This window comes from Microcaecilia unicolor, chromosome 11 (assembly GCF_901765095.1).
Source record: "Microcaecilia unicolor chromosome 11, aMicUni1.1, whole genome shotgun sequence".
In the NCBI taxonomy this organism is placed as follows: domain Eukaryota; kingdom Metazoa; phylum Chordata; class Amphibia; order Gymnophiona; family Siphonopidae; genus Microcaecilia; species Microcaecilia unicolor.
The window spans coordinates 16,076,389-16,092,733 of NC_044041.1; the positions used below are offsets into that span (position 1 = coordinate 16,076,389).

General features: G+C 46.2%; 1 protein-coding gene across 2 annotated transcripts in view; it reads right to left on the bottom strand.

Annotated features, from left to right (window-relative positions):
* Positions 1-515: 515 nt before the first annotated feature.
* Positions 516-16,345, bottom strand: part of P2RX2 (purinergic receptor P2X 2) — a 52,589-nt gene continuing 36,759 nt past the window's right edge. Inside the window, exons 9-12 of one of the 2 annotated variants that reach the window (XM_030218653.1) lie at positions 12,317-12,407; positions 7,576-7,641; positions 2,917-2,994; positions 516-886 (exon numbers count right to left, since the gene is read on the bottom strand). In XM_030218653.1, the coding sequence (XP_030074513.1) occupies positions 782-886; positions 2,917-2,994; positions 7,576-7,641; positions 12,317-12,407 (340 nt within the window). In that variant the 3' untranslated portion in view covers positions 516-781. The remainder of the gene's footprint in view (positions 887-2,916; positions 2,995-7,575; positions 7,642-12,316; positions 12,408-16,345) is intronic. The other variant, XM_030218654.1, reaches the window with a different exon arrangement.

Below are 16,345 nucleotides of genomic sequence, written 5' to 3' on the forward strand. Positions count from 1 at the left end.
TGAAGAGAAATGCAAAAGCAGGTGTCTTCCCTGCCCCAGCCAGAGGTCGTCTTCTGGTCTAGTCTGAGATGATTTCTGGGCCAAGATCCACAGTTTATTGGCCCAGTCTGTAAGAGGAACTGCTAATCATAATCTGAGATCTTGTTTAATCCCATTAATGCATATTTTTCGCCTTAGACTATGAGGTCCTAATGTGAAGCTTTTACCAGTTTGGGATGTCCCCCCCCCCCTATTCTTTGTATTATAAGTACATAAGTATTGTCGTACTGGGACAGACCGAAGGTCCATCAAGCTGAGCATCCTGTTTCCAGCAGTGGCCAATCCAGGTCACAAGTACCTGGCAAGATCCCAAAAAAAGTACAATATATTTTATGCTGCTTGTCCTAGAAATAAGCAGTGGATTTTCCCCAAGTCCATTTTAATAATGGTCTATGGACTTTTCCTTCAGAAAGCCATCCAAACCTTTTTTAAACCCCGCTAAGCTAACTGCTTTTACTACATTCTCTGGCAACAAATTCCAGAGATTAATTAAACGCTGCGTGAAGAAAAAATTTCTCCAATTTGTTTTAAATTTACTACTTTCGATCCAGTTCTTCTATTATATTGTTTTCAGTCGCTGTCTGATACTGGCTCCAGTCCTTGTAATATACTGGTCCCAATCCTCTGAAAGGCATGGTTCTCCTTATTTAGGGAGCACTGATAATGGAGATATGCTGTGGTGGTACATAAAGTACTGTTATACCTCACTATTTAGTCCATAACCCCAGTTGGAAGTTGGGGGTCAGAGCTGGATGCCGTTACTGGTCTCCACTGGTGAGGATTCCTGTGTGGAGATATCCGTGCAGCTGGTTCCAGAAGTCTTTGATTTATCTTGATTTTTCCACACCTGACGGATGAAAAGAGGGAAGATTTAAGACTTATTCAGGAGCATTCTTGGCTAAGTTCTAGAGACCCTGTCAAAGCAGAGCACAAGGCCAGGGATTTCTAACCTATGTATGGGTCTTGCTTTATCTTTAACTTATGGATGTCATCTGTAATCCACTTAGAGCTTTTTTGTGATTAGTCATAAGGGGTTGATATACAAAGTGATTTAATGGGGCGGGAGAGGCTCCAGGCTTGTGCGGGGCTATGGCACTCAACCAGTTAGTATTGTCATAGGCACCCGGTATAAGAGGCTTAGAGAGGCTAAGACTCCCCCCTGCTGTAGCAGAATGGATCAGCTGTGGAGTCCAGCTGCTCTGAGGGGATTAAATTGTTGATTTACCTCCATCCTCACAGCAGGAGCTGCAGTGAAAGCCTCTAGCAGTTGTAGAAATTGGTTTATGGTTTGTTTACCTTACTGCTGGGAAAGCAGGGGGGGTTGGCTGGAGGTGTCCTGGGTTGCCAGGGAGATATTTAACAAGGATGACTTCCTGACCTGCACTGAGGACAGATAGCAGCAGAATCGGATACTGGGCCAGCATGATCAGAAAAAGTCACCAGACAACAAAAGTAGAAAAGATCATTTTATTTTCATTATAGTGTTTGGAATATGTCCACTTTGAGAATCAGGTGCTCAACATTAAAAGTTTATATTTATTTACTTATTTATGGCATTTTATCCCACATTAAACATGAATTAGGGTGTTTTGTGGCTCTACATGAGAATTGTGATATTATGATCCCTTGTTTCATATTGTTGACAGTCTGCATTTTCCATACGGGTGGTATATTGGTGTATTAGGTTCTGCCCAGTGTAATATTTATGGTACAGTAAGGTTCTGAGTGTGTTTTTGGACAAAGTTGTGCATAGTGTTTTGCAGTTGAGCGATTGTGGTTAGAATATGCTTTGGGCAACCACTTTATTCTTTGACATATGATACATATCTAATATCTAAATTTAATAAAAGGTATTAATTGTGACTTTTATTTTTATTCATTTATTTTTTTTCTGCGTGTTATCAGACAATTATGGATTTAAGCTCCACCCCTGGCCCCACCCCTAACCCCGCCCCCTTTAGCTTCCCCAAGCAGTTGGGCCACCGACCACCTATGAGTAGCGTGGTTAAATGCTGATATCCAGCACTTAATCGCCTAAGTTAAACGGCCAAATCAGACCGCATAAAACACAGCCCTATCTTTATCTGGTTTTGTTTAGGTGGTTAAAAGTGCTAAATATCTCACTTAACCGGATAGGAGATAGCTGGCTGCACAAACCCAGCGTGACACCCCGAGAAAGGGTTGATGGTGGGCCTGTGAAATAAAACAGTCAGACAAAGGGATATACACTAAAACAAGTGTTTATTTAAATGAATCCTGAGGCCTGTTATGTCACAGGACCAGGAACAAAAGATAGAACGCCTCTGTAGTTCAATAAGCAGTCTTAAGCAGGCCTCAGGCTGGCAAAGCCTGAACACAGTCTGTGGCTGGTAGGGTGGCCCCGTCCCAAACACAGCCTGTGAGTCTTCCTCGGTTCTTCTCCGAGTACTAGGGTCTGGCTCAAACAAGAAGCAAAAGCAGCTTACCTCAGCCGGGTCACAATTCTTAACCATAGGTGGTGGTGGCGCACACTGGGGCTTCGATTCCTTTTTCTCTCTGGGCCTCCTTAACCTCAGTCAGGCCCTGCCTTATATCCTTCCTGGTTTAGGCTCCACCCCTCCTCCCGGCTCACTTCCTCCAGGGTGGGACTAGTGCTCTTAAGGTGGCTCAGGCTGTCTAAGGGACTGTTCTTAAGGGTGAGGGGCAGAGTTCTATAAACCCCTTCACACCTGGATATTAAATGCTGGTGCCTAAATGTTGTTCGGCATTGACTATCTGGCCATAATGCTGGTGACTGCCGTAAAATAAACGCCGACTGTCGCCAGCTGAATGTCTACCGCCATATAGCATTTTTAAATACAGAAAGAGGAATATGAACGAAGAAATGTGTAAGCATACCTTATCAAACTTCCGATCACTGTACACCTCGTTTTTGTTCATGAAGGTTAATAAGATCCAGTCACAGAGGAAGGAGCCCTAGAGGCAGGAAAAGAGTGGGAAGTGTGAATAGTTAAGTTCTGGAAATCTGAACAGTTAAGCTCTGTAACAGTGGTTAGAGTATCTGGGTTTACAAAAAGGTTTGGACAAGTTCCCGGAGGAAAAGTCCATAGTCTGCTATTCAGACAGACATGGGGAAGCCACTGCTTGCCCTGAGAGTGGTAGCACGAAACCTTACTACTCTTTGGGGTTCTGGATTCTTATTACGCTTTGGGGTTCTGGAATCTTGCTACTATCTGGAATTCCGGAATCTTGCTACTCTCTGGGATTCTGAAATCTTGCCATTTTGGGGGTTTCTGCCAGGTACTTGTGACCTGGATTGGCCACTGTTGGAAACAGGGTAGTGGGCTAGATGACCATTGGTCTGGCTATTCTTAGGTAGTTGGGTCTTGATTGATTTTCAAAGGGATTTCCATGGGTAAAAAGTGTTTTACTGGTGTGAATGGGCTGTCTGAAATAACCCACCCTGTATATGGGTAAAAGGAGTCACTTACTTGTACAACATATATACTATACTCAAATTATAGCTCTTATGGCAGAGTTAGTTTTGTGGATAAAAAACACCCTTATAGTTTGGGATTTTCAAAACTGTTCCGGGGCAGAGGGAGCACGGAACGAGCGGAGCCGACAGGCGCGCAACACCCCCCCAGCGGCTTGCACCCGGGGCAGACCACCCCCCCCCCCTTGGTACGCCACTGGTGCTGTGTTGTAGAATAACGTCCTATCCGTGCCTACGTTGGGCGCCAGCTTTACACCAGGTTTCAGCAAGTGTAAATCCAGCACTCAAAGTTAGGCGCGAAATCTGTGCTAAGCTACTATTCTACAACGGGCGTTCACCCTTTCCTGAATATTGCTTAAGTGTGGATCTTTCCGGTGCTTAACTTTCAATGCCAATTACTGAATTTTCCCTCCATAGCACCTACGTTTCTATGCTACTCTCAGGGGTGGGAAATAGGTGGAGTGGGGGGGGGGGGGGGGGTTTGACATTATCTCCCTAAGTCTATAAAGTTGGATGCCCAACTTTACACACAGCATGCAAAGCTGCATGCGCACTTTACGGAATATGGTCAGTTGTGTGTTCAACTTAATTCAATAATTGACTGTAATTGGAATTAACAGCCAATCATTGTCTATAATTGGCATGGGTTGACACCAATTAGCAGTTACGCAGAAATGTCCTTAGTCATTATTCTATTTTCTGAGCTCAGATTCCGGAGCGTGCAACTTCGATGGAGGCGTGGCCAGTGGTGCTGGTAAATTTTTAACAATGGGTGCTCTCTCTGGGCGTAGCCAGCCCTGCAATTTGGAGGGGTCTAGGGGTGGACTGGGGAACAAAGCATTCCTCCCCCCCCACCCCCGGTGCAGGTGCGCTAATCATACATTGCTGGCAGGGATGCTCCCCACTGCATGTTTCCGGCTCTGAGCAGAAAGCCGGGACTTCTCTTGCATGTTCAGCACATGTGCAAGAAGTCCCGCATGCTGCTCAGAGACAGAAACAAGCAGCAGGGAGCAGCGGTAGTCTATTTATTTGTCTGGCAGGGCTCGGAATTCCCGCCAGCAAAGCAAAAGGGAGTTCAGAAGGAGGCCCGAGCCCAAATTTTGGGAGCTGGTCGTTAAAGTAGCCATGAGGGACCTACTTTAACAACTGGCTCCCAAAATTCTTAACAAACGACTCTCGCAAGCTGGTGCGAGCCAGCTCCAGCACATCTCTAAGCTAGGGCATGGGTGGGACAGAAGTATGTCAGACAGGTTTTTTTTTGTTACATTTGTACCCTGCGCTTTCCCACTCATGGCAGGCTCAATGCGGCTTACATGGGGCAATGGAGGGTTAAGTGACTTGCCCAGAGTCACAAGGAGCTGCCTGTGCCTGAAGTGGGAATTGAACTCAGTTCCTCAGGACCAAAGTCCACCACCCTAACCACTGGGCCACTCCTCCACTGTTGCTACTATTTGAGATTCTACATGGAATGTTGCTATTCCGCTAGCAACATTCCATGTAGAAGTCGGCCCTTGCAGATCACCAATGTGGCCGCGCAGGCTTCTGCTTCTGTGAGTCTGACGTCCTGCACATACGTGCAGGACGTCAGACTCACAGAAACAGAAGCCTGCACAGCCTTCTACATGGAATGTTGCTAGTGGAATAGGAACATTCCATGTAGAATCTCCAATAGTAGCAACATTCCATGTAGAATCTCCAATAGTATCTATTTTATTTTTGTTATATTTGTACCCTGTGCTTTCCCACTCATGGCAGGCTCAATGCGGCTTACATGGGGCAATGGAGGGTTAAGTGACTTGCCCAGAGTCACAAGGAACTGCCTGTGCCTGAAGTGGGAATCCAACTCAGTTCCTCAGGACCAAAGTCCACCACCCTAACCACTAGGCCACTCCTCCACTGTTGCTACTACATGGAGCTATTCCACTAGCAACATTCCATGTAGAAGTCGGCCCTTGCAGATCACAAATGTGGCCGCGCAGGCTTCTGCTTCTGTGAGTCTGACGTACGTGCAGGACGTCAGACTCACAGAAACAGAAGCCTGCGCAGCCTTCTACATGGAATGTTGCTAGTGGAATAGGAACATTCCATGTAGAATCTCCAATAGTAGCAACATTCCATGTAGAATCTCCAATAGTATCTATTTTATTTTTGTTACATTTGTACCCTGCGCTTTCCCACTCATGGCACGCTCAATGCGGCTTACATGGGGCAATGGAGGGTTAAGTGACTTGCCCAGAGTCACAAGGAGCTGCCTGTGCCTGAAGTGGGAATTGAACTCAGTTCCCCAGGACCAAAGTCCACCACCCTAACCACTAGGCCACTCCTCCACTCCAGTTAAGTGCACAGGTTATTGAATACTCTCATTTATGCACCTAACTACCTACAGTTAGGCGTGAGCACTTCCTGCGGATGCGGACTTTGCTAGTATTTTATAACAACAGTTCCATGTGGAACTGACATTGTAGAATTTGAGCTCAGCGCACAACATCCCAACACCTACATTTCAGTGCCGTTTCTTGAATTTACCCCATGTGTATATTTTATAAAATATTTGTATCTGCATCTTTTGTTACTGGCACATACGTGAACACAATTCTACCTGCCTTAGAGTCTTGGGGGAATTTGATAAAGATAAACAGACACATATCTTGCAACATCTATACCTGTGTGTTTTCCCTGTTGCAAATTTACCCCCAAAGGGGGCAATTCTATAAGCGGGCACCATGTGTTAGGTGCCCAGATGGTGTGCAATGAATGTCAATTCTGTAACGTCATTAGGGCACAAAATGCCATTCTGGATACCAGCATAACCTGCCATCGGTGTGCCTGGCAGTTACACCAGGCCATTGACTTGGTGCAAAAACGTGGTAAGGGCCAGGAGTGGACTGACACTGATCTGGGCCCCCGGGCAATCAGGATCATTGGGCCTCCTCCAGTCCTGCTGCCCCCTCTCCAGGTCCTGCTGTCTCCCTCTCCCCCTGCCACTGACCTTTTCCTTTAGTCCAGCTGAGGGCCGCTGAGAGACTGGGCTGGGCCCGGGGCCCTACCCCTGCCGCCGCCCCCCCTCGAGGTCGTCGTTGCCACCCACCTCTGTCCACCAGCGGGCCAGGCCGCCCTGAATTCAAATCATATCGCCTCACCTCAACCTCGCTCCGTGTGAAAGAAGCTCAGCAGCGGCAGTCTGCAGATCACCTCCCTTCGGGCTTTCCCTCCCTGTGTCCCGCCCTTGCGCAAGTTACGTCAGCTGCTGTGCTTCTTTCAAATGGAGCGAGGTTGAGGTGAGACGCTATGATTTGAATTCAGGGGGACCCGGCCCAGTGGTGGACGGAGGGGGGCGGGTGGAGGGGACTGCGGCCTGGGGAATTTTGTCCCCCCTGCCCCCCCCCCCCTCTCAGCGGCCCTGGTCCGGATACTGACACCAGAACTTCCCTCTGCCATGGCCCACCCTTGTGGAAAAAGGAAGTTATGTCAGAAGAGGGTCAGGCTGAGGCAGATAGAAGTTCCTGTATCAGTGGCAGACATCCAGAGTAGCTGCCAGTGCTCCTGGGATGGGAACAAGAGAGAGAGGAGGTGTCCTGGTCCCGGATCCAGACCTAGGGGTGGAGGGGAGAGAAGGCTGTCTGGCACGTGAGAGGGAAGCACTGGGCCCCCCCCCCCCCACTGCCATGGGCCCTCGAGCACTGCCCAGTTGCCTGTATGGTCAATATGCCCCTGGTAAGGGCACGTCTAAATTACGCATGTAAGTGGGAGCCTAACCCAGCCTCTGACCCTCTATATGCTCCTTTGCATTCATGCACTATGGCATGTACGCACAACCTCATAGAACAGTGCATACAGCTCTGATGTGCACAAGTGCCAATTTTCTTGGCACTTGCGCGTGCAAAGTGCACGTATCTGCGGTCACCTAGTTCTAGAATTACCTATCACTTACCGAAGGGTTCAGGCTATTGCATCAAATTACTAAACCAACTCCAACCTTTCAATAATTGGTTAGAAAAAAATTGACAAGTAAACAGTGTCAGTGATGACAAACAGGCAGTAGAATCACGGTGAGTACTTACAACCCCAATGGAGGTCAGTGCCGTGGCCAGGTTGATGATCGTGGGAATCAGACTGAATTTCCCTGCCTGAAGAAAAAAAGAGGAACATGTATCTCAGCACAGGAAGAGACGGACAGATTAGAAAGCAAGAGACAGGCAGGTGGAAAGATATACAGCACATAAAGAACATCTCATGACCGTACACCAGTGGCGTAGCCACAGGTGGGCTTGAGTGGGCCAGGGCCCACCCATTTATGGCTCAGGCCCACCCAACAGTAGCACATGTTTAGTGGTAACTGGTGGAAATCCCAAGCTCCACCAGCTGAAGACCTTCCCCTGATGGTAACAAAAACGCTACTCTCCATGACACCAGCACCTGCGCATGCTCAGTTTTCAGTGCATGCCTGCTGCCAAGGTGGAAAGAAGCATTTTCCCACCAGCTGAGGTCATTTTTTTTTTTTTTGGGGGGGGGGGTGATAGAACACTTGGTGCCCACCCAATTCTTGCCTAGGCCCACCCAAAATCTGTTGTCTGGCTACGCCCCTGCCGTACACCGCCGTCAGAAGGGATGTGATTTTGATTCCTAGTTCTGCTGCCTTGGGCTGCTGGGATTAGGGATGATACAGAAGTGCCGTTCAATGATCATGGGAGGGAGAGTCATATTTATCATGCACTTGTGACGTCTGATGGCTGAAGTTAGATCCCATGATTAGGATGTATGACCCAGGCTGAGGGCTGGGTGAACGTAAGGTGGGTGGTGATAGGTAACAAGGGAAAAATTCTTGGATGGTTGTCAGATCTAATAGAACTACCACCCAGGAACGCAAAAAAATCTTCCCGTACACCCCTCATTCTTCATCCTCCGAAATGCAAGGGTTTGAAATACAAATCAATGCATGCATCTACCTTTTCCTTTACGAGCACGCAGCTCTGGAATGCGCTACCACGCAACTTGAAAACGATCTATGAACTGACCAATTTCCGAAAACTATTAAAAGCCTATCTCTTCAACAAGTTTTATCACAAAGATCAACATGCAAATGTATAATCTTCTGAACTTCTAACACTGTCTTATAATGTCTTTTGCTTTAACACCATCATGTAATTCACCACCATGTAACCTAAAACCCTCTGTAAACCTAATGTATATTCACTTCTATTTCCAGTACCCATGATGTATTGTAAGCCACATTGAGCCTGCAAAGAGATGGGATAATATGGGATACAACTGCAATAAATAATAATAATAAGTAAATAAAAATAAATGAAGTTCTGACTGAATTGGCAGTAAACACATTGAAAGGTGTACACTGACAGTATGACAAAATGGTAGGGTTTCCTCTTCCAAAAAAGTAAAACTATGCAAAAAAAATTAGGTTTGTGACAACTATGCCATACACTCAATTCACTTAAAGGACCTCAACAATTTAAATGATTAAACAATTGACACCTCAAAGTTCCTGATAGGGGACCATAGATATAGATATGACTATAAAGAACCCTTCCTATCGCTGCAAACTCATGCATTTCTCTTCGAGGACTGGTTGTGAAAAGACATGGTAAGTTGTGTCTTGTTAGAGTCACAGGGGCTCTATGAAGCTTGTGTGTACTGTATGTATGCAGGTTTTGTGTGTGTGATAGGCACTATCATTGGGTGAAGTGTAAGATCATAGGGAAACTGCTGGACCAAAAACAAAAATGAGAAAGAACAAGGGAGGATGGAAAGAAACATATTAGCAAAGAAAGAGAACAGAAACTGAAACTCGTCTGAGAAGAAAAGAAGGAGATAGGAAGAAGCATCGTTACATTTTTGGATCATTTGTACTGTATGTTGGTCCCATAGGAAAGGGAAATGGGACTTGAGATACTGCCTTTCTGAGGTGTTTTTTGCAACTACATTCAAAGCGGTTTACATAGTATATTCGGGTACTTATTTTGTACCAGGGGCAATGGAGGGTTAAGTGACTTGCCCAGAGTCACAAGGAGCTGCAGTGGGAATCACTCTCAGTTCCCCAGGATCAAAGTCCACTGCACTAACCACTAGGCTAGGCCTCCACTAGCAACATTCCATGTAGAAGCCTGCCCTTGCAGATCAGCAATGTGGCCGCGCAGGCTTCTGTTTCTGTGAGTCTGACATCCTGCAGAAGCCAGCGCGGCTGATCTGCAAGGGCAGGTTTCTACATGGAATGTTGCTAGTGGAATAGCAACATTCCATGTAGAATCTCAAATAATAGCAACAGAATCTCAATAGTAGCAACATTCCATGTAGAATCTACAAATAGTTTCAATATTCCATGTAGAATCTCAAATAGAGAAAGGGAAATGGGACTTGATATACCACCTTTCTGAGTTTTTTGCAACTACATTTAAAGTGGTTTATTATTATTATTATTTATTGCATTTGTACCCCACATTTTCCCACCTTTTTGCAGGCTCAATGTGGCTTACAGAATGTTGTTATGATACAGTCGTTACATGTTCTTAGATACATTACATGATCTTAAATACGGTCAATAATAAGCAGAAGGTATGAGGTGGTTTAGATGGAGGTGTGTAAGGTAATGTCATATGAGAGGTGTTTTTTGATGTGTTTGGGTAGTTTAAGGGATGATTTATATCCTTAAGGGTGTCTTTTGTAGGCTTTGTTGAAGAGATGTGTCTTCAAAGATTTGCGAAAGCTGGTTAGATTATTCATGGTTTTCAGGGCCATAGGTAGTGCGTTCCATAACTGTGTACTTTTGTACGCAAAGGTAGTAGCATAAGCTTGCTTGTATTTCATTCCTTTGCAGCTGGGGAAGTTCAGGTTGAGGAATTTGCGGGCCGATCTTTTGGCGTTTCTGGGCGGTAAGTCCACTAGGTTTAGCACATATAGTGGGGCATCTGCGTGAATGATTTTGTGTACAGTCGTGCAGATGTTGAACTCAATTTGTTCCTTGAGCGGGAGCCAATGCAGTTTCTCTCTTAGGGGCTTCGCACTTTCATATTTACATATATTCAGGCACTTATTTTGTACCAGGGGCAGTGGCGTTCCTAGGGGGGCGGACACCTGGGGCGGATCGCCGATGTACCCCATCCCCCGGGTGCAGCGCCCCCCCCCCACGGTGCAGCGTGACTCCCCCCCCCCGGCGAAAGGACACTCCTACCCCGGTGAAAGAACCCCCCCAGGTGCACGCCGGTCAGCTTCCTTCGTTTCCATGCTTCCTCTGCCCCGGAACAGGTTACTTCCTGTTCCGGGGCAGAGGGAGCATGGAAACGAAGGAAGCTGACCAGCGCGCGGCACCCCCCAGCGGCATGCACCCGGGGCGGACCGCCCCCACCGCCCCCCCCCCTTGGTACGCCACTGACCAGGGGCAATGGAGGGTTAGGTGACTTGCCCAGAGTCACAAGAAGCTGCAGTGGGAATCAAACTCAGTTTCCCAGGATCAAGGTCTACTGCACTAACCACTAGGCTACGCCTAGTCACTACATGCAATACTATTAATAAAAACAGATAAAAAGAAAGACACAACACCAGGAATGACAGAGACTGAGAAGAAAAGTGATAAACACACTAATATGTGTAAAGATAGAAATATCTCTTTTCCTCTGAAACTGTATCTCAACTGAAGAGAAAGCTGTATAAATCAACAAAGCAAGAGACAGAGATAAAAAGCAACATATACTTTGCAAGGAGGCAAAAGAGAGGGGGTGGGGTGGGGTGGAGTGGGGTGGGGTGGGGTGGGGGGTGGGGAAGGAGAACGGTGCAGAAAGAAAGAGAGAAACCGCACAGAAGAGAGATTTTTGCACAATCAGAAATATCAGAGAAGAGCCACAGAACGAAAATAAGGACAAAGAAATAAACAGGAAAAGGCGAACAATTTTAGCAGATGAGAGAGGTTTTATTGTTTTAAAGTGTTCTGAGCTTGAAGTATCCGTTCTTGGAAAAACAAAACACTTTGAGTCCTGTGCAACCTAGTGCAGGCAGTAATATGATTATTTGGTTCTTACACTCCAGACAATAGTCTTCCGAGTGCTTGAAAGCATACCGCGAACCATCAGTCTTCTGGATGATAGCAATGATTATGCATCTCAACGTCCATTAATGTCTTTAGCTAATAAAAAATACATCCTGCTCTATTTCATCTTAAAGATGTCCCTAGAAGTCACTCTGTGTAGATTTTAGATTGAATGAAGGCATTTATTCAGTGTGCTTAGGTTTCTCAGCGATTTGCAGGCTTGTTTCGTCTTTCCGGACACCTGTATATGCATAGATGGATTTAGGACGTCAGAAACAGAAGGAAGCCTTTTGCGAGAAGAAGAGGACCTCGGCTGGCGGGGGTTGGGGGTCCCCCGCCAGCAAAGGCAGGTGACGGCGATGGCGGGTTGGCGGCGGGAGGGGGGTCAAGAGGGTCGTCGGCAGGGGGGTCCAGGGCCAAATCTACGGGGGCCCAGGCCCCCTGGCCCCACATAGCTACGCCACTGATTTCTGTATGTGAATGATATGTGAATATAGCAGCGTTACAGAATTATTTTGGTACAGTATATGTGGATACCATACTGGCGCATGTAATCATGCAGCGCATACATGTGATTGCATGTGCGTCTGTCTCACACAGCTTCAGTGTACAAATATTTCAAGCATTTGACCAGTCTTTACTGGCTGCGACTCCTATTGGGTCAATGGAAGATTTGGCCTACGATGATAATTTTGCAGGCTTTTGAGACCTCTTCGAGATTTGTTGAGATGAACCCTGCAAATGACCACTGAAATTAAAATCCAAACCTCTCCATGCACAATCACGTCAATACGGATTCCATAGGCTTTGATGAGTATGCGAGACTCTGAGCCGTTCTGTCTATAGTACTTTGCAAACCTGTGAAAACAGAAAGTAAATCTGTAAGAAAGTGAAGATACTTACAGAACACGCAGCGATATGCTCATTACATTCAGACACATGGTATGTTACATATTTCAGACGTTCGAATATTTGAAAAGTATTAATCTGCAAACAAACCTTTTCTGGAGACGGGAAGGTGGTAGAACTAGAGGACATAAATTGAGGTTGAAGGGGAGCAGACTCAGGAGTAATGTCAGGAAGTATTTTTTCACGGAGAGGGTGGTGGATATGTGGAATGCCCTCCCGCGGGAGGTGGTGGAGATGAAAACGGTAAAGGAATTCAAACATGCGTGGGATAAACACAAAGGAATCCTGTTTAGAAGGGCTTCGAAGTTAGCTTCAGAACCTTTAGAACAGGAACAGTGCTGGGCAGACTTCTACGGTCTGTGCCCTGAAAAAGGCAGGAACAAATCAAACTCGGGTATACATATAAAGCATCACATACCATGTAAAATGAGTTTATCTTGTTGGGCAGACTGGATGGAGCATTCAGGTTTTTATCTGCCGTCATTTACTATGTTACTACCCAGCTTATTTTCAAAGGAGAAGGGTGGCCATCTTCCGACACAAATCGGGAGATGGCCGGCCTTCTCCTAAGGCCGGCCAAATCGGTATAATCGAAAGCCGATTTTGGCCGGGTTCAACTGCTTTCCGTCGCAGGGACGGCCAAAGTTCAAGGGGGTGTGTCGGCAGTGTACCGAAGGCGGGACGGGGGCGTGGTTAAGAGATGGCCATCCTCGGCCAATAATGGAAAAAAGAAGGCCGGCCCTGACGAGCATTTGGCCGGCTTTACTTGGTCCCTTTTTGTTCACGACCAAGCCTTGAAAAGGTGCCCGAACTGACCAGATGACCACCGGAGGGAATCAGGGATCACCTCCCCTTACTTCCCCAGTGGTCACCAACCCCCTCCCACCCAAAAAGTAAAAAACATTTTTTTGCCAGCCTCAAATGTCATACCCAGCTCCATCACAGTACTATGCAGGTCCCTGAAGCAGTTTTTAGTGGGTACTGCAGTGCACTTCAGACAGGCGGACCCAGGCCCATCCCCCCTCTACCTGTTACACGTGGTGGTAAATGGGAGCCCTCCAAAACCCACTCAAAACCCACTGTACCCACATCTAGGTGCCCCCCCCGTTACCCTTTAAGAGCTATGGTAGTGGTGTACAGTTGTGGGGAGTGGGTTTGGGGGGGGGAGCAATTTCTGAAGTCCACTGCAGTGCCCCCTAATGTGCCTGGTTGGTGTCCAGGCATGTGAGGGGGACCAGTGCACTACAAATGCTGGCTCCTCCCACGACTAAATGGCTTGGATTTGGCCGGTTTTGAGATGGCCGCCATTAGTTTCCATTATCGGCGAAAACCAATGTCGGCCATCTCTAAGGGCGGCCCAAATGTTAAGATTTGGCTGGCCCCGACCGTATTATCAAAACAAAAGATGGCCACCCATCTTGTTTCGATAATACGGTCGGGTACGCCACTTTACGGGGCCATCATTAGCGATGGGCTCCCTTATAGATGGGTGCCCCCGTTCGATTATGCCCCTCTATGTTACAGAGCAAGGGGAGGAGACTCATGCAGTCTCCCTAGTTCTGCAAGGACTGTGTTAAGACTATTCTTCATATGAAACTTTCAGCTGCCTTCCTGCCATGTTGAGTAGACCAGTGACCCATGGATCCCATTGGTAGTGGCCATTCTGGGTAAATACTGTTCCTAGACGATTGTAATGGGAAGATCCCCTTTTCGGTTCCTCTTTCCTAGAACAGCTGATGATTCCTATGTCTGCCTGACTAATGATTGTTAGTGGAACTCCTCCAGACACTTGCTCAAATCGCTATTCTGCTCAGCCATCCTGTTAATCTTGACCACATCCTCCAACAGATTCCACCACAGTGTAGCTAGACATTGACTGAAAAGATACTGGCCAATATTTAAAAGCATTTATCCAGGTTGCAGCACCCAGTATCTGGATAAATGCCACTCAGCAAGAGGTGGTAGCTGAACCGCTGAACATCTTTACAGACCCGCTGTGCCGCTATCCGGATAGTGCTGGAGTGGTCTGGGGGATGAGACCACAGTGATTTTCAATGCCATAACTTGGATAATTATCTGAGGGGTCCTTTTACAAAGGCACGCTGGCGTTTTTAGTATGCGCTAAATGCTAGAGACACCCATAGAAATGTATGGGTGTCTCTAACGTTTAGCGCATGCTAAAAACACTAGCAGACCTTTGTAAAAGGACCCCTGAATAACTTAAGTCAGCAAAAAGGCCATCCTATGTATATCTACTACTACTATTTATCATTTCTATAGTGCTACAAGGCATACGCAGCGCTGCACACCATACACAAAAAAGACAGTCCCTGCTCAAAGAGCTTACAATCTAGATAAGACAGGTAAACAGACAGAACAATTAAGGGTAAAGGAATAAAGAGGTGAGGATAAAAGGACAGGGCAAGTGAGTAGTGGTTAGGAGTCAAAAGCGGTGGTAAAGAGGTGGGCTTTAAGTTTGGACTTGAAAACGGCCAAAGACGGGGCAAGACGTACAGGCTCGGGAAGTCTATTCCAGGTATGAGGTGCAGCAAGATAAAAGGAACGGAGTCTAGAATTAGCAGTAGAGGAGAAGGGGACAGACAAGAGAGATTTACCTACAGAACGGAGTACCCGAGGGGGGGGGGGTGTAGGGAGAGACGAGAGTGGAGAGGTACTGGGGAGCGGCAGAGTGAATGCACTTATAGGTCAATATCTGAATAGGCTATTTATATAGCAGCTGAATATCCGCACTTTTTTAGAAAGTGGCAGCCACCCCCTGCAATACCAAAATACTCAGTGGTAGCCCCTTCCCAGGTACCTCTGAATATCCAGAGATTCATACCCGCAGCGGCTGGTGTTTAAAAAAAAAACAAACTTCCTCTGGCTCAATGTTGGGCCCGTACTTTCTTAAATTTATCTTAAGTAGAGGAGTGTGGTAGCCGTGTTAGTCCACTCTTAAGGTTATCAATAGAAATCAAACAAAATAAAACATGGAAAAGAAAATAAGATGATACCTTTTTTATTGGACATAACTTAATACATTTCTTGATTAGCTTTCCAAGGTTGCCCTTCTTCCTCAGATCGGAAATAAGCAAATGTGCTAGCTGACAGTGTATATAAGTGAAAACATTCAAGCATTACTATGACAGTAAAATAGATACTATTGGAGATTCTACATGGAATGTTGCTACTATTGGAGATTCTACATGGAATGTTGCTATTCCACTAGCAACATTCCATGTAGAAGGCTGCGCAGGCTTCTGTTTCTGTGAGTCTGACGTCCTGCACGTACGTGCAGGACGTCAGACTCACAGAAGCAGAAGCCTGCGCGGCCACATTGGTGATCTACAAGGGCCGACTTCTACATGGAATGTTGCTAGTGGAATAGCAACATTCCATGTAGAATCTATAGAAATCAAACAAAATAAAACATGGAAAAGAAAATAAGATGATACCTTTTTTATTGGACATAATACATTTCTTGATTAGCTTTCAAAGGTTGCCCTTCTTCCTCAGATCGGAAATAAGCTGCTGCCTGTTGGTTTCACAAATTGTCTCTTAGCCCACGTACTATTTGAAGGGGTAAACAGCCATTCCTTATTAACCTGTTCCAACCCGCTCATGATTTTATAGAACTCTATCAATCTACCTCGCGGTCATCTTGTCTCAAGCTGAATCTCACACCACTCATACTTCCACTCAGAGAAATATGTATACCATATGTCTTCATGCCTTAATATTGCCCTTTAAGCCTCCCATTGTCCCATTCCAATGTTTCAATGTCTGTGTTCCATTGTTATATTCCTTAACGTTACTTGACTGTCTCGCTTAAATCTACATAATGTAATCCATAACCAAGTTGTAACAAATTGTATTTCCATCATTTA